We start from the raw sequence: 20,348 nt of genomic DNA on the forward strand, positions 1-20,348 counted from the left end.
CAACCAATATACCTGTACTTGAAAAATCTTTGATTTTCGCAAGTAAAAAATTTGAACAATCATCTGGATTGTTACCTTAGCACAGGTTTGAGAGAGTCACACGAGGAAACGCAGACAGGAGGAAGCCACTCGGACCATCAAGCCTGTGTCATAATCCACACCCCCCCCCACCCCCAAAATCAACAAAACAAAATATCTCAGCAAGTCTCACAAGTGTTTTATATTCCTACAATAGACTTGAGAAACAGCTCTCCTTTTAACATTGCCCCACATTGCTTTCTATAGTTATGAAGGCCTGAATGTACGAGCTACGCTTAGAACTTAAGCTTTGGATCTATGCATTTCGTAATTGTAAATAACATTGTAACACTTTAAGAACTATTCATTTACCTCGGTGGAAACCTCAGAGAACCGTTTCTTTATTGGATCACAAATGTGCACTATTGGATATTCGCAGGTTTACACTCAAATGTGTATGTCGTTTGTGAAGACCGACCAAGCCTTCAGTTGACCTAGAGGCGCCAAACACGAAAATGTCGTCTTTTTCTGAACAAAAATGCATTCAACTTGTAGAAGTTGAGAAGTTGGGTGTGGGCAATGGAAATGTATATTTAAAAAAAAAAAAAATCATTGCATTTATCCCACATCTAAATAACCAAAGTGCATCTTCACGACTGATTTGGAATTTATTGAGCAATTATTATACAGCTAAAAGTAGGAAGTGGGATAAAAGAATCATCATCTTGCAACTCTAATTCTATACGAATGGGGAAAGGGTACTTTGGAAACACAGACCATCGAATGCACTAAGCGGATATGTACTTTTTAAACACATCGAGCATGCTTTACACTTCCTAATGTTTCATATCAAGCAAACAAACCTGGACCATCCATACTCTTTTCACAGCGTCAGTGCTGCCGAAGAAGATTCTTGCCAAGGGTTATACTGGGTGGTTTGCCATTGCCTTCCCAACGTTGTCCGCCCATGCTCTATCCTTTTAAAAGTCTGGTTCGACTCAGTCTGGGATCGAACCACCAACCTCGCAAACTCAGAGCAGATGCTTTGCAATTACACAGAGTTCGCTTTAAAAGTAATTTTTTGAATAGATTCACATCACAATAAAGTAATTTTTAATCACCCGTATTTATTAGCCAATATGAAAATCCCAACATCTATAAATTCAATGAGACATGCACACACCAAAGAAAAAGACTACAAACTTGGATTGTTACAGCTCATCTTAACCAAATGAATTGTGAAAGTTCAGTTTAAAGACATCTACACAATTATATCTTTGGGTCCAACTAAAAGGCATCGATGTCACAAGCACTGGGAACTTAGAGAGTCACGGATAACAAATCAGGTTTTTCCAACTGGATTCTCAACTAATAAAACTATTCACATCATCAGTGTCACTAATGAGAAACTATGCGACATGCAAGCACAAACAAAACATCAATGAAAACTTTCTTCTTTCTTTTTTCCTCTCAATAGAGTCATCAATTACAAAAACAAAAACTTTTACAACTTAAAAGAAAATAATTCAGAAAGTTACTCCATGCGTGGATTCATAATCGAGGCAGAAATGACATGAGTATACAGGGCAGGACTCTAACCCACAAACAGACAATAAATGCATGGCAAGATTCCACATTCAAACATGAACAAACCTTGAACAAATACTTACAACAACAATCATCCATATCTTAACCTCAAACCGAATGATACACATTAGACCAATCACTTCTTCACCAACCTGCTGACTCGGAACCTTTCCCGCAACTGAATCTCTTTGTTCTCTTTCCCAAACCTAGTCTCTAAACGCTTACCTAAATTGTTCACAAGGGGCATGTGTGAAGAAGGAAGTGCAGGTCGCATGTGGACTCCAGTGCGGGAGACCAACTGCCTCGCAGGTGAACCCAGGCCATTCCGCATCCTCATGCCCACAACAGCCCGGTCTAATGGCTGCGACAGGAATCCATTGAGTTGCGAACGAACCTTGTTGTAGGATGCCTGCCGTTCAGTCCAGACACGCTGCATGAACTGCTGAAGATGTGCTCCGTTTTGAGGCCTCGTTGCTGTGCCCCTCCGTGGTTGGCCAGAATTTCCACCATTTAACTGAGTACCCACAAAAGGTGAACATGCTGCATCCTTAGTTCCTTGTTGCTGCAAATCAGACACTGGCAACACTTTTGTGAGATCTCCTTTCTTTGACGATGCATCCTCAGAAGGTGATCCAGGAGGTGGGGCTTGAGATGTTACTTTTTTAGTTTGGCCTTTATGACTTTGCTCAATGGTGCGGCGTTTCTTTGCAATTCTTCCAGTCATTGCGTTTGTGCTGCGCCACAATGACGATCGACGGCGGGACACGCCATTTCCTACATTCGCCCCACCAACCGGCTGTTGCTGCTGCTTTAAGGCGATTGAGCTACGCCGTGTTCCACTACGCCGAGAAGGCATCCCCATCATTTTACCAGTTTCCTTGTGAGAGGTTGGGCAAGAATCTGTCTGTGTGCCAATTTCCACCACACAGTAATCGAGTTTCTTTAACCCTGTACAACCATAACACAACGGTGCAGACTTTCCATTGTCTGCAGTGTGTTCTAACTTTGATGGCTCCTGAGATGGTAAGATGTGTTTAGGAGAGGCTGGAACAGTGCACTGTTGGATAGTTGCAGAGCAATCAATTGAAAAGGGTTGAGAATGGGCATAGAGGATGCAAAAAGCTTTGTCATAGGCTTCAGTAACAGAGCCTGAGAGTAAGGTGATGCTGCTGCGATGAAGCTTTGCATCACTCCAGGTGTAACTGCAAGAACAATGGCAATAAGTGTGACACTCAAGTTGTTACATAAAGGGTGGTTTTACATATTGTACATTTTTTTTTTTTTAATGGCAGTTTTAGCCAAGCCCACCCCATTCCAACAGATGCTTTACATGAGTAATCCCTTTCTAGCATACTTCAATTATTGTTCCTACAAGGAAGAGCAAGATTCATTCATTTCGTATATAGCAAGTGCAGCCTGTTGTTTTAAATCATTGCTGGGAGCGTGGCTGTGCCGCTGATGCAGTGTCTCCTGTAGGTTAAAGCAGGAATTTGTAATCTGTTCAGGATGCTGGCGATTGCTCACCAACTCCTCGCGAACACCACCATGGGATATTTACCATCTGCCAACTAATGCTGACAGATGGGACACCTGGCCGAATGTTCACGTGAGGAATGGCAAACATTGATGAATCACCCTGCCAGTGAAACACGAGGATGACATTTTATAGCCGAGTCAGGATTGAAACCCAGGTTTGACAGTCCAGAGGCAAGTTCACACACCTCCTGGTAATCCTGCCAGTCCATGAAACTATGGATCATAGGATTGTTGAAGGTTGTTGACATCACAAAAGACAAAACAAAAACAGCGGAAAGGAAAAAAAAAAAATTACGAGTTGATTGCACGACCAATGAGAGAAAACAAGACATCCCCAAATTTACCGTGCCAAATTGGAGGACCATAACCTGACAACTTAACAAGTGGTCACCTGCCTGTATCTGAGATTTTGGTAATTAATTTTTCTAAAACCCACAAAAATATCCTTACGAGTAAAATACAAGCTATAATCATAAGTTGGACAAAAGTAAATATATCGTTGCAGTTCTGCGAAACCAGCGCTCCCCCGAGGCAACGGCACACAGTATAAAGTGGTCCCAAGACAGTTATTTCATTAGTATGAATTTGAGATAGCCCTTCTTCATTGTGTAATGGGCTTATGGGTCATATGCATTGCATGGACCTTCAGGGAGGTCTTTATCCCCATCTTTTACTTTGCTGCACACAACCTCTCCATGCATGCATGCAAGCAGCTCATTAGCATGTTCCGCAAAAACCTCAAACTTCGCACCATTCTCCAACACATCCCCTCAGACCTTAGCCATACTCAAACCACAACGATGCAACATTTCTACAACCACCACAACGCCTTTATTAAAATCCCCACAAACAATCCAAGCTCGCTTACCTCCATGCCTTAACTCACCGCGACACCACAGGTACAAACGCCTCAAACAAACAGTCACAACCACCGACGCCCACCACTGGCCTTTGGAGGTAGCAGGGAGCAATGGGCACTGTGTACCATTACAGATGCTTACGCTCAGGACGTTCTGGCACATAGCGTGAAGCACAAATATACACTAAAATCCATTCAACATCGTATGGATAGCCCTCGAGCTCCACTCAATTAAGGCCCCCATGAAGTGTCTAGCGCATGTTCATGGCTGGAGAGTGCCACCAGATACCCCGGCCCCATGCTAATCTTGGAGATGAGTTGCGTGGCAAAGTGTAGAGAAAATGAGACCATTTCCGGTATCAGCTCCTTACGTGGGTAACCGTCCACACACCAAAGGGGGAGCTTGGAAACTCCGACAGCTCGTCCTGATCCACCTTAAGACTCCTCCCTCAAACAACTATAAAGACACCATGCGGGAGTGATACATACATACACACACACACACACACACACACACACACACACACACACACACACACACACACACACACACACACACACACACACACACACACACACACACACACACAACCTTCTTCCTCTTTCGGCTGCTCCCGTTAGGGGTCGCCACAGCAGATCATCCATATGATCCGCATAGTGATTTGGCACATGTTTTACACCGGATGCCCTTCCTGACGCAACCCTGGTCGCCTCTTGCGACACAGGGATCTGGTACACCTATTTTAACCGGGGTATACACCGGCCCAGTACACTGGTACTCATTTCGCCGACCTCGGAAGGATGACAGGCTGAGTCAACCCCCTGGTGTATTAATTCAGTGGCCCAACGGGGCTTGAACTCAGGACCTTTTGGATCCCAAACCACTGCCCTAACCACTGCGCCAACACCAGGCATATATATATATATATATATATATATATATATATATATATATATATATATATATATATATATATATATATATATATATATATATATATATATATATATATATATATATATATATATATATATATATATATATATATATATATATATATATATATATCTGGAAAAAAAAAATAAGGGACTACTCCAAAAAAAATTTTTAAATCAGCATCTCTCCATGTCTGGCAGCCATTCCATTCCAGTGTCTGTTGAATTCCAACACAGGCACACCTCATTCTACTTAGTGAGGTACTGATTAGGTGATCACCTGAACCGAATCTTATTTTACAAGTATAAAAACCACTGATGTGGTCATCACTATCCTCTTGCAATAGGACCAGCTGGATGGCAAAAACAGTGCAAGTAGTACCTCAAAAATAATTGGAATCAAAAAAATAACTATTGACCATGCTAAAAGAGTTGAAAAGAAGGGTTCAATTCTAGCTTTACTGGCAGAGGGATACAGTGAGCGTCACGTTGCTTCCATTCTTAAAATTTCAAAGACGGCGGTTCATAAGAACAAAGTCAAGCAGCAGACATTGGGGACAACAAAGCCACACACTGGCAGAGGGCGAAAACGACTCTCCACTGACTGGGATGACCGCCAACTCATTTGAATGTCACTCAACAACCGTTGGATGACATCAAGTGACCTACAAAAAGAATGGCAAACGGCAGCTGGAGTGAAGTGCACGGCGAGGACGGTGCGAAACAGGCTCCGAGGGGCAGGGCTGAAGTCGTGCAAAGCCAGAAAAAAGCCCTTCATCAATAAGAAGCAAAGAAGAGCCAGGCTGACGTTTGCAAAAGACCAGAAGGATTGGACCGTAGAGGACTGGAGTAAGGTCATCTTCTCTGATGAGTCCAATTTTCAGCTTTGCCCAACACCTGGTCATCTAATGGTTAGACGGAGACCTGGAGAGGCCTACAAGCCAGTGTCTCGCACCCACTGTGAAATTTGGTGGAGGATCGGTGATGATCTGGGGGTGCTTCAGCAAGGCTGGAATCGGGCAGATTTGTCTTTGTGAAGGACTCATGAATCAAGCCACGTAAAAGGTTGTCCTGGAAGAACACTTGCTTCCTTCTGCTCTGACTCTGAGGATTGGTTTTTCCAGCAGGACAATGCTCCATGCCACACAGCCAGGTCAATCAAGGTGTGGATGGAGGACCATCAGATCAAGACCCTGTCATGGCCAGCCCAATCTCCAGACCTGAACCCCATTGAAAACCTCGGGAATGTGATCAAGAGGAAGATGGATGGTCACAAGCCATCAAACAAAGCAGAGCTGCTTGAATTTTTGCGCCAGGAGTGGCATAAAGTCGTCCAACAGCAGTATGAAAGACTGGTGGAGAGCATGCCAAGACGCATGAAAGCTGCGATTGAAAATCAGGGTTATTCCACAAAATATTGATTTCTGAACTCTTCCTAAGTTAAAACGGAATTGTATTGTTTAAAAATGAATATGAACTTGTTTTGTTTTTATTATTTGAGGTCTGCAAACACTGAATCTTTGTTGTTATTTTGACCAGTTGTGATTTTCTGCAAATAAATGCTCTAAATGACAATATTTTTATTCGGAATTTGGGAGAAATGTTGTGAGTAGTTTATGGAATAAAACAAAAATGTTCATTTTATTCAAACACAAACCTATAAATAGTAAAACCAGAAAAACTGATAATTTTGCAGTGGTCTCTTAATTTTTTTCCAGATATATATATAAAAACACTTTTGGCTTGGTCGGCGTACGGGAAAGGCAGAACTGAGCAGGCGAGCGATCCAGGCGCATTCATTAGGGCCAAGCTGATAACATATTTACACACACAGAAAGATACTCTTACACGTAAGAGCTGTCTTCTCACGCATTCTGCCTCTTATGTTCCGTCTCGTCTGATGTGAATGCATAAGAGCGATTGGAGAGTGCAATTCCCGAACAACCGTTCTTTTCAGAATGACCCCACAGACACACACTTCTTTCCATTTTCTTCTCTGCAGCTCATTCGCATTTCACCTGCACCTCAGCACACCTCCGCCGGCAACACACCATTAGACACTCAGTTGTTCTCCCTCCTTCCCCTTCCTCAGCGACTGGGTTGCATTGGTCTGTCAACCGCACCTGGTAACAAAGAGGTCGCAAACCGCCTCAAACTTTCTCTCTCTGACTTTCCTCGGGGTATGTTTCTGATGGCACCTGTTGTATCGTCTAAGTTAAGATTGTGTAAGTTCGTCATATCAGTATAGTTATGCCCCATCTCTATTGTTCTTTTGTAAATATTTGCATTTTTTCTTGCTCCACTTGTCATAATAAACCTGCTTGTGTAAATGTACCCAGCTCATCACATATTTTCCCAATTGGTCCAGCATGATCCACACAGAGTTATCTGAGAAGTTTTACCCCACCAATTTGCTCTTATTAGCCAGTGCATACTCGACAGCTCTGCTCGGCTGCACCTGATATGGGAAAAGTTTGCGAGAACAACTGGGCCAGGAGGATTGGAGGGAGTGAAGGTCAGGAGGGAGTGAAGAGGGTGGTTGAAAGGAGGATGGATGAACTGAGGGAGGAGATTGGTGTGCAGACGAGCTTGATGGGGAGATTGATGAAATGCCAGCAGAGATGGGCTGGACACTTGGTGCGGATGGGGGAAGAGAGAATGGCAAAGAGCAGATAGGTTGAGGGAGAAGGTAGACGAAAAAGAGGTCGACTGCAGTTGAGATGGGATGATTGTGTGAGGAGGGATATCCAGAAAGTAGGGGTGGTTAGAGTGGAGAGAGTTGGCCGAGGACAGAGGGTGTTGGAGGAGTATCATGGTCAAGGCAGGGCAGAAAGAAGTGCGGTGCCATCGGACCTCACCACTTATAAAGGGAAGAGGAGGAGATGAAGAACTTAATTTGATTTCTAAGGTCACCAACACTTTGTCCCAAATGTTGGTAGAAATTGGGCAGAATAATGCACCACTGGTCCTTCAGATCAAGAGCAAGTTCAATTCTGTATGGCACTTGGTTTATGGTGCCCATCAGGTCTTCTAAAATGTCCTTCAGTGGTTTATTCGAGTTCAAACGATGACTGAGTTGGTCGCTGCAGATTATCAACATCGTTATCGAACATATTCCAAACAGCTGTCAAGCAGAGTGGCTTTTTTTAGTGAATAATGAAAGGTCTCCCATTGTGGAATTGTATCAAAGCAGGTAGTGCAGTGATATACAGTGCTCAAGTTGTGCGTTGTCCAAAAACTTTTGAAAATAAAGTGCATGTTAAAATGGGCCGCTAGGAGGAGCCCCACACGTGCACAGCAAAGCTGCATGGCCACACTCAATCCTTTTAAAAGTAGCTTCGTACTGGAGCAATTGACGGTTCCAAAATTATAAAACACAAAGAGGGAAGTTTCAAGAGAAATGGATTTCCATCGTGATTTACAACAGACTATAATCGATAAGCCTCCTCCAACAAGGTATTTTTTTTTTGAGCACAACACCACGTTCTCAATTCACCTGTACAACTGATTGGATTGTGGAAGTAGAAATCCCACATACGACAAAGCAACCACACAACCATCATTCAAAGGAAGGACATGTTTGTCATGAGAACATTAAGGACGAATTTGTTCATGACAATGTGAAGGCAATTTGGTTCTTGCAGACATTATGCTTTAACCCCAGGTAAACCCCAAATGTGACGCACAAAGTTGAAAGCCTCGTCATGCAGACACATTCGGAGAAAACATTAAATCTTCTACAGTATTGGAACAGAAGTTTTCAAAGCCAAGTGGTGGTGTTTACTCTCCAAAATGTGGGCAAGAAGCCAAAACAGCCATTTGCAAAAGCGTGCCCAAACAACATCAGCTCGACCTAATTTGATGGCAGTAACTTGGCAAGCTGTGCCCAGCATGCGGTGCATTTCTCGATGGCATTTTGCACAAAAGACCATTGTGTGCTGCCAGACAGCAAAGTCAGCTCAGTCAGCGAGATACAAAGCACATTATCCCCAGATACCAAGAAAACTCAGCCTCGTCTTGACAAGGCATCCGCATTATTACAGACAATGGCTTTCACAGGGTGAGGATAGATGTGCCGGTAGCCACCTTGTTACAATCAATAAACCTACCTGTACGTGCCGGTAGCCACCTTGTTACAATCAACCAGCATGTATTTCTCCTGCACACATCCCAGGATCTTCATCCCAGAGCGTGTGCAGTAAGTCAGGCCAGGCACCGTGCGGATACGCATGTTCTGTGAAACACAAGACTGAGCAACATTGCATGCATAGTGGGCAAGAACAAATACTCCACTCTTCGTGGATTACTGTGAACATGACATTTGCTCTTTCCTGGTGATGTAACTATGCAAGAGATGAAAGAAGACAAGCAAAAGGCAAAAGGCAAATCAATTATCTCACAGGTTAAAAAAAAAAAAAAACATTTGGCCTTTTCCATGCAAAGGCTATAATGCTAAGTGAAAAGCAACACAGACAGAGGCATAAATAAAACAAAATTATCAAATCGATTATTTTTTTTACAAAAACAAAGATTTTGATATCTGCTCATAGCTCACATTTGGATCAAAAAGGAAAGGAAAACGAAAAGGTAGGAATAAAAACAAAGCACAGTACAAAGTAATCATCACAGTAATAATACACTGAATCAATTATAGAAAAAAAACAAAATTATTTGAAGGTTTACTGCACAAAATACATTCCCACTGTAGATACGGAAGTTGTAGTGTCATGTAATGTAGGGAGGCCAATTATAGTGTCAACATCACAGGTCAAAGCTGAGAACGGAGGTAGACCAAGGGTCAGGAATAATAAGCTCAGAAGAACACACAATGGGCCCTCTCCAATCCCATTTGAGTGTGTGAAGTGTGTCATGAACACTTTCTTGCTTTTCAAACATCCATCCTTCAACCATAGCTTTTGACATTTGACCATTATTGGTGACATTTTCAGTTTCACTTTGGCGAAGTGCTACAGACTTGCAATTCCATCTCCATTGAATGAAACAAACACTGCATTTAACGAGTTTGAAGCTTTCTGCACCAATAAAGCAAGTCGTACACAGATTGGGAGCTGTACGGATATAATTGGAAACATTTGCTTCCGTATTCACAATGTACCTACCTCTTCAAGCAATAGGGCCTCATGCTCACGAAAATAAACTCTACACATTCCCTTGCAATACCGACAAAGTCGAAGCGATTGAAGTTCCAAAAACAGTTGTCCAGGTCACAATAACAAATAGATCACAAAGATGGCCAAAAAGATTGCAGGAGTTTTTATCTTGCCAAAACGAAGTTTGTGCAAGATATGTTAGTCAGCTTGTATGTTTTTATTTTTTTTGTTTGTTTGTCTATAATCACGTATAAAAAATTCTACAGAGCACAGTTATCATTATCTTGCCAAAACGAAGTTTTTGCAAAATATGTTAGTCAGCTTGTGTTTTTTTTTGTTTGTCTGTAATCGCATATAAAAAAATTCTGCAGAGCACAGTTATCATTGGAAATTTTTGTAACTTCGCATATCAGAGGCCTATATAGGTCCCTTTCAGTGCACAAAATTTTGAAGGTCAAGGTCACTGTCGCAAATCAGGGGAGTCGACGAAACCCTCATTACCTTCGCAAACTTCGTTTGACGAAGGTATTGTATTGACCCCTGTGTATTTATTTATTTATTGGTAAATATATGTGAGGACAACATTGCGCAAAAACTGCTGGACCGATTTGCATGAAATTTTCAGAGATGATGTGCAGTTACTCAAGGACGCCAGGTGAAGTTTTTGGGAGCAATCGGATTAAAGGTCAAGGTCACGAAAAGGTCAGAATCGTTTTTTCGTCATAACGCGGTCAATTTTTATCCGAACGAGATAAAACCAACACCAAAATGTTCATTACTCAATTCTACATTCTAGGCTATGCCACATAAAAGTGTGGTGTAATTACCCTAGGTAGCGGTTGGGGGTCAAAGGTCAAGGGGGTCATCACAAAGCATTTTTCATTGGGCAGCATCGTGGACAACATTACGCAAAAACCACTTAGCAGATTGTCATGAAATTTTGTGGACTTGTTTGACATCATGAGGACAAATCGATTAGATTTTGGGAGCGATCGGATCAAAGGTCAAGGTCAAGGTCACAAAAAGGTCAAAATCGTTTTTTTGCGATTAAAGTGTCAATTTTGTTCCGATTTACATCAAATAAAGTCCAAAATGTTCAGTATTCAAATCCCGATCCACTGATATAGCGTATGGTATAGTGTTTGCAACCCTAGTTAGTCTGTGGAAGTCAAAGGTCAAGGGGGTCACCAAAATGGAGTTTTTGATTGGGAAGCGTTGTGGACAACATTACACAAACAACACTTCGCAGATTGTCATGAAATTTTGTGGATGTGTTTGGCATCACGAGAGGACAAATCAATTAGATTTTGGGAGCGATCGGATCAAAGGTTAAGGTCAAGGTCACAAAAAGGTCAAAATCGTTTTTTCGCGATTAAATTGTCAATTTTGTTTTGATTTACAGCAAATGAACTCCAAAATGTTCAAAATTAAATTCCCCATCCTCTAATATGACACATGGTATAGTACTTTTGTCACCCAAGGCAGCAGTTGGGGGTCAAAGGTCAAGGGGGTCACACAAATTCAAATTTATATCGGAAAGCGTTGTGGACAACTTAACGCAAAAAAAACAACGCAGAGAGGCTTTAATTGTTTTGGATTTGTTTGGCATCATGAAAGGACAAATCCATTAGATTTTGGGAGCGATCGGATCAAAGGTCAAGGTCACAAAAAGGTCAACATCGTTTTTTCATGATGAAAACGGTTAATACGTTTCCGATTTACATCAAATTAACTCCAAATTGTTCAGTGTTCAATTCCCCATCTTCTGAAATGACACAAGGTTTCGTACTATTGTCACCCTAGGTAGCGGTTGTGGGTCAAAGGTCATGGGGGGTCACGAAATGCATATTTGTATTGAGATGCGTTGTGGACAACTTAATACAAAGGTAATAACTAGAATATATCTCTGTCTCTAAACTGTGTGTCTGTTGATGCAACAAGGGCCATAAGGGCCCTACCAAACTTAGTTACTAAGTAAAATACAACAAATTTTCATTAAGGAGACTTGGTATAGTTTGATATGCACATAGATTCGCTCATGGTTTAGTAAAAGGAGTTTTACTTTCTTGTTTAATTAGACGCCAATTAAAATGACGTTTTTGTCCACGCTCGGATTTGAAAACATGATCTACTTGATCCAGGTCGTGCCTGCGTGGTCAGTGACATTCGACCGAATCCGACCCTACATGCTACAGAGTTCGGCACTCGGGACAACGAATCACCTAAAATTGTCATAATCGTAATAGTTCTCATAACAAAATCCTTTCACAAAATCTGGATCATGGACTTTAAATTTGCGAAATTCCCGAGCAGATTTAGTGGAATTTTAGTTCCTCATTTCACTCTCATGCCATGTTCAAACTAGTGGCTGCGGCAAAGGTATGCGCTCTACGAGTGCCCGTTCTAGTTTTTTGAGTAATTTTGATCGGATCGTCTTCAAACTTCATGGGAATATAGTTCATGGTCTGGCGCTCAGCTGATTAATTTTTGGTGGCGATTGGCCTTGACCTTCATGGTTAGCCCCTAAGGTCAAACATATTTGACCCCAAGGTCAAATTTTCAAGTTTTAGGAACCATTTCGTGTAGTACCTCAAATTGAACACCTCGATGAGTGCTTTCTAGGTATGTCAAGCTTGAGACATTATGACGTCATTTGGTGACGTTATGAGGCAAACGCATATTTTTCATGGTTACTCTGTAGAACGATTCTCATCGGAATCTCTCGTAGGCAGATATTCCTCAAGGAGTCGCTCCTGGTGGATAGCAGCTCTGTTCACCTCAGTGTGACCTTAAAGAAGTCACACGTGGTCACCTTTTGGCAAGATACGGGTCACCCTGCGGCTGACATTGGTTTATTTTTTATTTTTCCACACTTTACTCTCTTGTGTCATCGAATGCCTAATCATACCTACGAATCGCTGGATACATTGCAATGCTTATAAAACGCACAGAGACATCAGCGTTTATGGCTTTATTTAATTTCCACACATGCCATAAGCTCGAGAATCTCTTAAACCAAGTCAAATTTCAAAATTTAAGCTACAGAATTGAAATTAGCAACAGCACAGACTGCTTTAAAGAAAAAATAATAATAATTTGTCTAATTCAGACAGTTTCACATTTTGGGCATCTCTGGGAGGTGTTTCATATGATGGATCGGCGATCGCTAATCACTTTCTCAGTGAGCCATTCCTCAACCGTTTCGTTAGAGTGCTCTAGCCACTTGGCGAGCGCTCTACAATATTTGTACTGCCACTGAATACTGTATATTGATCGACTTGAACAAAGTTCAGGAGCTAATCGCCTATGTTGGCCCAATGTTCTACGATGCGTCAGACGGTGGCTGGCTCATTGAAAATGGGAAATTTTATTTTACAGCACATTTCCCCTTTTTGTACGGTCTCCTTTCATAAAACGACCCATTACTTCGGCATAGATAAAAAAAATTAAATGTTTCTTTTTTCAAAGTTTCTTCAACAGTGTCGGAGTACTTCCTTGGAGCTTCGATCTCTCCATGTCCATGTGGACATCTCTGGCGTTAAGGGAAAATAAATTGGATGATTACAATGAGTAACAAAAAAAAAAGTTCTGTTACAAAGAAATGAATCGCCACATCACGGCAGGGTAGCTGAGGTACGCACACTTGCTCTAAGCTGTCCAGCCTGGGTCTGAATCCTGACCCAACGACAAACTGTCATCCCGATGTTTCACAGGCAGGGCGATTCATCAATGTGTGTGCCGTCTCTCAGATGGACGTTAAACTGGCTGTTATCTGCCGGAATACCTCCCCCTTCTCCTCCAAGGTCCCCCCCCAAATCAATCCTCCATCACCCCACAATACCCACCACCATCCCACCCCCTTCCACCCTCTACGGTCCCCATACACTGGGGAGGGGCATGGCATTGACACAAATGGCAGCCGAGAAAAATCTGAAATGGGATGATCCGCAACATACAAGACACCTGGTCAGACTGCGATGGTGGGACAAAGCATTCGCCGCCCATTTTGTCCGAGTGTGCTGAGCGATTCCCGTGCTGTCGAGTGATAACGGGTATTGCTACTCAAGTAATATATACAACAGATTTATCAATTAATACATAATTCCTCCTTTATAAACCGTTAATTGAAAGGGGGGAGGGGTATCAAAACCCATCGAGCTGAAGTGATCATATGACCAGCGTTTATCTTTAGGAACACTTCGCCGCCTTCTTCTGAATCGCTCACACAAGGCTCAAAACGATACAGCTCCACAATTCCCCCGAAAGTGTTTCCATCAGTAATTTTGGCTCTCATTAGTTTCTTCAAAATCCCACCGATCAGTTTCAACATTCTGAGAACCATCAGAGTTGCTGACGACAGTGGAATTAGGATCGGAATCTGAGCTCAACCCGCAGTTTCGATATGTAAACCACCATTCAGATGAAGATGGCTTCATGGTGTGACATCACTGGCGAGATTGAAAAAGACACAAGGGCTTTTTTCGACACTTTGGATATATATATTTTTTGGCCAATCAATTTTTTTTCCTCTTCAAATTGGACAGTAATTGATGATTGTCAATGGTTTTCATAAAAGTTTTTTTTTTTGCGTTCCGCTTTGATTTCATTTGTCTCTCATTAATTTTCTTGTAGTTGTGCATCACACACCCTTCCACCCACCCCCTCCCAATTTTTTCTTTTCTGCACTGCACTTACAGCGAAGAGCATTGAGAGACTGAAAGAAAGACAACCCTTACACATTCTCCTTCTTAGTTTTTTTTGTTTTTCTTTTGCTCTCATTGCAGAACAACTTAAAACAAGAAACCAATAGCCCAGGGAGGCCCACCAGTTTTTACTAATGCGACAACCGGCTTCCCTTCACCGATTTCACAAAAGAAAATGACGTGTGCACGTCTGCAAATTCAAAATGGATGCCAAAGGGAAATGTACCAAATTTGAGTGACCGAGTTAATTTCCAGCTCCAAGTGCATTTGCAACAGTGTTAAGGATGTCTCAAAGTAAGATGGGTGAATCGCCAAGGGGTTAATGCAATGAAACAGGTTTCATTGACATCTAATGGAAGGACCGTCGTAAAACCTTGAACAGCAAAATTGGGGACACAGAGTTATTTGCATTTTTATTTTATTTGCTCTGAACAATGACAAGATCATTCAACAGCAAAGCTAATTTTGACAGATTTGTGCAAAGATGGAAGTGGCAACACTCAACTATCATTTCAACACCTCAGTTATCAGGTATCAGGTCATCAATAGCGAGGTCGTCAAATGCATTTTCTCCAAGTTGTTTTGCATTTTAAATTGAAGACCGAGCTGGAAAGGAGGTGTTCAATCAAAAATGGCACGGAATGTTAAAATGCTCTTGGATATTGATTTAGTGGTAGCTGACTATTACGAGCATTATAAATTGAATTTGAGAAACATCTGTTGTGTATATACCATGCACTATTGCTTTGGGTAGAACACCAGAATGCATCATGGGAAATGTTGCCATGGCAAACGTCAATGTGTCAGAGCCAGGGGGAAATAGTGCCTAAAAAAACTCTTCATCGACTTTTCCATCTGTTATGGACGGACATGCAGTGGTCTCATCTTCACAGTGAATAACCGTTCATTTCCATCGGGCTTCAAGACCACTCGGATCTGAAGAGTATTAACTGGATGATTGTTGAGGACAACAAGCAATTCCTTTGTATAAGGATGTTGGAATAATTCCACAAAGCATCCCAATTCCGAGCTTTTCGGAATAATGTGTTTTTTAAGGGTGTAAATTGTACGATCGTAGATATCATATTGCCTGAGTAAGCAAGTGAATCGTACACAGCATTAAACTTGAGGAGCATAACAAAGTATGTAATACGTAAGGTTAATCATCTCTGCAACCAAAGGGGGATTGAGGTTATGTTTTTACGTCTGTCTGTCTGTCTGTCTGTCTGTCTGTCTGTCTGTCTGTCTGTCTGTCTGTCTGTCTGTCTGTCTGTCTGTCTGTCTGTCTGTCTGTCTGTCTGTCTGTCTGTCTGTCTGTCTGTCTGTCTGTCTGTCTGTCTGTCTGTCTGTCTGTCTGTCTGTCTGTCTGTCTGTCTGTCTGTCTGTCTGTCTGTCTGTCTGTCTGTCTGTCTGTCTGTCTGTCTGTCTGTCTGTCTGTCTGTCTGTCTGTCTGTCTGTCTGTCTGTCTGTCTGTCTGTCTGTCTGTCTGTCTGTCTGTCTGTCTGTCTGTCTATGAGCAGGATATCTCAAAAAGTTATGGATTGATTTGGACGAAATATGGTGGGCAGGGTGGGTGTGTGACAAGAACCAAATGATTCGATTTTGGTGAAGATACAGATACGAGACTTTAATTACCTCCACCACTGAAGGTGAAGGAGGTAATGTTTTCACCCCTTTCCGTCTGTCTGTCTGTCTGTTTGTGTGCAGGATATCTCAAAAAGTTGTGGACAGATTCAAATGAAATTTGGACACATTCGGTGTGCGATAAGGATGATCCGATTTGATTTTGGTGAAGATCTGGATCCGGATGCGGCTACTATAATTTGAGTGACTTCACCATTTAGAGATAGGGCCAAAATCGATATGTAGCACAATACTTCAAAAAGATGTGGATGGACGACGAAACTTGGTGGACATGTTTGTTAGGTGACGAGAACAGGCCGATTAGATTTTGGTTGAGGTACGGATCGAGACCCAGCCTATCAGTGGGGTACAAAATGTAAACTGTTCAGCCTGGAGGAGGTATGTGCTGTTGTAATCACCATAATGTGTTGAGGTGGGGGGCAGGGGAGGTCTTCACTCAAGTCATTTACATATTTTGAACCTTCCCTCTCATGAATGCCCCCACTCCTCCCAAACCCTCCATTTTATCCTCACCTTCCCCCTGAACCAAACCACAAGTCCCCATGCCCACATATTTGGTAAATGTAACATGTAAATAGTTCGAATAGCCATTTTGATCATCATGTCATCGATTACAAACAGATCAATAAACAGGAATGGTATTTCATTCAATTGTGAATCCTACAGATGTATAAAGCTACGACTTTCCCAGGTTCGGGGAATGCTGCAGTAGCTCCTGTATCTTCCGAACACTCAAAACCACCAACATCCCTTGCAGTGTATAGGGGTGAGGAAACTTTACCGTGAGATTGTTGGGAGTGAAGCCAAAATCCTGACATATGTTGCCAAAGAGGTGTGCAGATCTTTCATCCAGTACAAGGTACACAGGCACACGGCGAGAGATAGATGCATCGAGCATGTCTTTGAAAATATCAGGATCTGTGAACACGTCCATGGCAACAGCTACAACCTGCACACGTGGAAGAAAGAAATAAGATTTATATCCAAAATAGAGTATTTAACAATGCACAGTCTCAGCAGAGAATATAGATAATGGTTGATCTGACAACTAGTGAGAACATTCACTGAAAGAATCGTATAATAGCTTTTGGTATTCCTTGGAAACATGAGAATCCAATTAAAGTAATCCAATATCATTGAGTACAGTAGTACTCCATATGGAGGGATGAAACGGGGCGGAAAAAATGGCCACCCATTCAGATGTGTACACAATGATACGCTCAACTCCTAAAGAGTGAAGTCAAAAGCATTTCAAAGCCACAACTACATATGTATATATATATATATATATATATATATATATATATATATATATATATATATATATATATATATATATATATATACATACATATACATACATACACATACACATACACATACACATACACATACATACATACATACATACATGGAAAAGCCATTCAAAATGATGGGTGGATAAAAAAACAAAAACAAAAACACAGAAGACGACAATCCACACAAAGTTATTAATTCCATCCAACAAATAAAGGCACCTGGGAGTGGCTGGGGTTATGATGTCATTCATATTCAAACATACAATTCAAAAAACCTCTCAGCGTAATTGAAAACACTGCACCTCCTGCATTGGAAAAATGAGGGGACAGGAATACTGCACTGTAAAGGGATGCCCACCCCTCCCCCCCCGAAGACCACGGGCAAGGACAAAAACACCCCGATGCACCAATTGGGGTGTTGCTGATCCTATGTAGCAAATCTGGATGCAATTGGACCAAAAAATGTAAGAGGAGTCGCGCAACAAACAAAAACATGTGTACGCATGCAACCTTCAAAACAACTAGAACGGCACTCTTAGACATCACAACGGTGACAGATATGCATATGCCTCTGCACACATTACGTCGTTGTACATACTGGCACAAAGTTTGATTTAAATCCCTGAACACAGATTCAAAACCTTAAATTCTTCTGGCTGCCAGACAATGCATCCAAGTCGGTTGAAGTTTAAAACGTATTCCCCATGAACACCAGATCATAATTGCGAAGTTTCAGGTCGATTGATGAAGCAGTTGCAGAGAAATAATTACCGTTGAATCCAATATGGCTGCTGGACCATGTGACTAATTATTCTTGAACACCCTGGTATTCCCAAGGCTTGGGGAACATGTGGATGAAGTTTCTCCTTGAATTGTCAAGCCATTCTAGAGAAGATTTTTATTAAAAGTTTATTCTTCAAAAAAAAAAACAAACAAAAAAAAAACTCATAGCTGCCAAACCATGTGACCTATGACATCATAGGTGGAGAAGTTTTTGTTGCAACATACCAAATATCATTTCAGCCAAGTTTGGGCACAATCCGAGCAGCAGTTTCAGCGAAGTTGCAAATGTTTACGGACCGACTGACAACGTGCCATCCAATAAGCTCGGTGAAACTACGTTCCAGCTGAGCTAAACAAAATGAACTCATCCCTTTATCATCCCCACGCTTTTTGGAAAAAGCAGGAGATATTGTAAACGGCTCTGTCTGTCCGTTCATCCGTCTGTCACACGGTTATGCATAAATTCACTAAACTGGATGGTTACGATCACAACATGACAATGTGCAAGAGCAGTATCACTTTTGGCCCTCACCCCTTGGGGCGAGGTCAAAATATCATATTCCCCCCAAAAAATGCAATTACGGGCATATTTTTTAAATGAAACTTTGTATATGCAATAAACCACCACGGGGAAAAGCTCATCCAGCCAGGCAGTGCCGTGTAACCCCACCCCATGTATTATATAGTATACTGCAGTATATAGCATGGTGTCCCAGAATTCAGGATGGACTACATATTAAATAATAATAAATAAAAAAATTGAAAACTATTTTATTTGTATATAGTTTTGTGAATTAAATAATTTAAGTCATTCCATTGGTGACCATATTTTAAACACAAATTTTTTTTTTTTTTTAACGTTCCGTGATGGTTTCTCGGACACCCTGTATAACCTATATGTATGTATATGTACAGTGGAAAACAATAGATATGGGAAACGACGGCATAGTTACTCCATATATGAATATAGGAATTTTATTGGGTGACTATTACTGCAATCACGAGGATCACTGCATCCAAATTGGACACAATCATTGCACACATGGTAAGGTTTACAACCTGCCAGCCATTACATCGTTGCTCAAAGGCTCAATATTGGAGTTTGATAATGGGCTTGTTCGTTAAGACTTCATGCCAATCACCCAAAATCAGAACGATGACATCACACAACAGTCCATCAGTCTGGAATGTGCACACGAGTGCCTTGGGCCGTTGGAGGGTGGACAGACCCATTTATTAAATGGAAGCTGCACGATGTCACACCGACGTTTGACCAATTGCGTTCATTTCATGGCGACCCGTAAGGAAGTGATCAGCCATGAAACGAGACTTGGATCAATGGAAGGCCATGCAAGGTGGAGCCTGAGGGATAAACACGAGCCCTGCGAGCACGATGAACTGCAGAATAAAACCAGAACCTTCTGCTGGCATTATTCAAGAAAACTAAATAAAAAAAATAAGAAACTGTAATGCATATTGCAGATGTTAAGCAAACCATAGGCATACAGTGCCTTCAGAAAGTATTCACACCCATCAACCTTAGTCACATTTTATTGCGTAACAGCCTGATTTTAAGATGGATTAAATTTAAAAAAAAAAATTGTCAGCGATCGACACAAAATACCTCGTAATGACATTAGTGAAAACACGCTTTGAGAAAGTTTTGCAACCTCCTTAAAAATTTAAAGGCTGAAATGTCTTGCATCAATAAGTATTGAATCCCTTTGCTATTATTTTCCAAATCGAGCTTAGGTGTGTCCAATTTCCTTTAATCATGCTCAAGATGTCTCAACTTGATTGGAATCCACATGTGGACAATTCAATTGATTGGACACGACTGAGAAAGAAAAAACATTTCTATATGAGGTCCCAC

At 41.6% G+C, this 20,348-nt stretch overlaps 1 protein-coding gene across 1 annotated transcript in view; it reads right to left on the bottom strand.

The window, feature by feature from the left end:
* Positions 1–1,125: 1,125 nt before the first annotated feature.
* The window catches only part of LOC147021425 (protein FAM83D-B-like), a 71,877-nt gene continuing 52,654 nt past the window's right edge, over positions 1,126–20,348 (bottom strand). Inside the window, exons 2-4 of the mRNA XM_085891343.1 lie at positions 17,176–17,343; positions 9,046–9,170; positions 1,126–2,807 (exon numbers count right to left, since the gene is read on the bottom strand). Coding sequence (XP_085747469.1) covers positions 1,742–2,807; positions 9,046–9,170; positions 17,176–17,343 — 1,359 coding nt within the window. The 3' untranslated portion in view covers positions 1,126–1,741. The remainder of the gene's footprint in view (positions 2,808–9,045; positions 9,171–17,175; positions 17,344–20,348) is intronic.

Source organism: Eptatretus burgeri, chromosome 8, assembly GCF_056783735.1.
Source record: "Eptatretus burgeri isolate ZD-2024b chromosome 8, Ebu_testis_v1, whole genome shotgun sequence".
Lineage (NCBI taxonomy): Eukaryota > Metazoa > Chordata > Myxini > Myxiniformes > Myxinidae > Eptatretus > Eptatretus burgeri.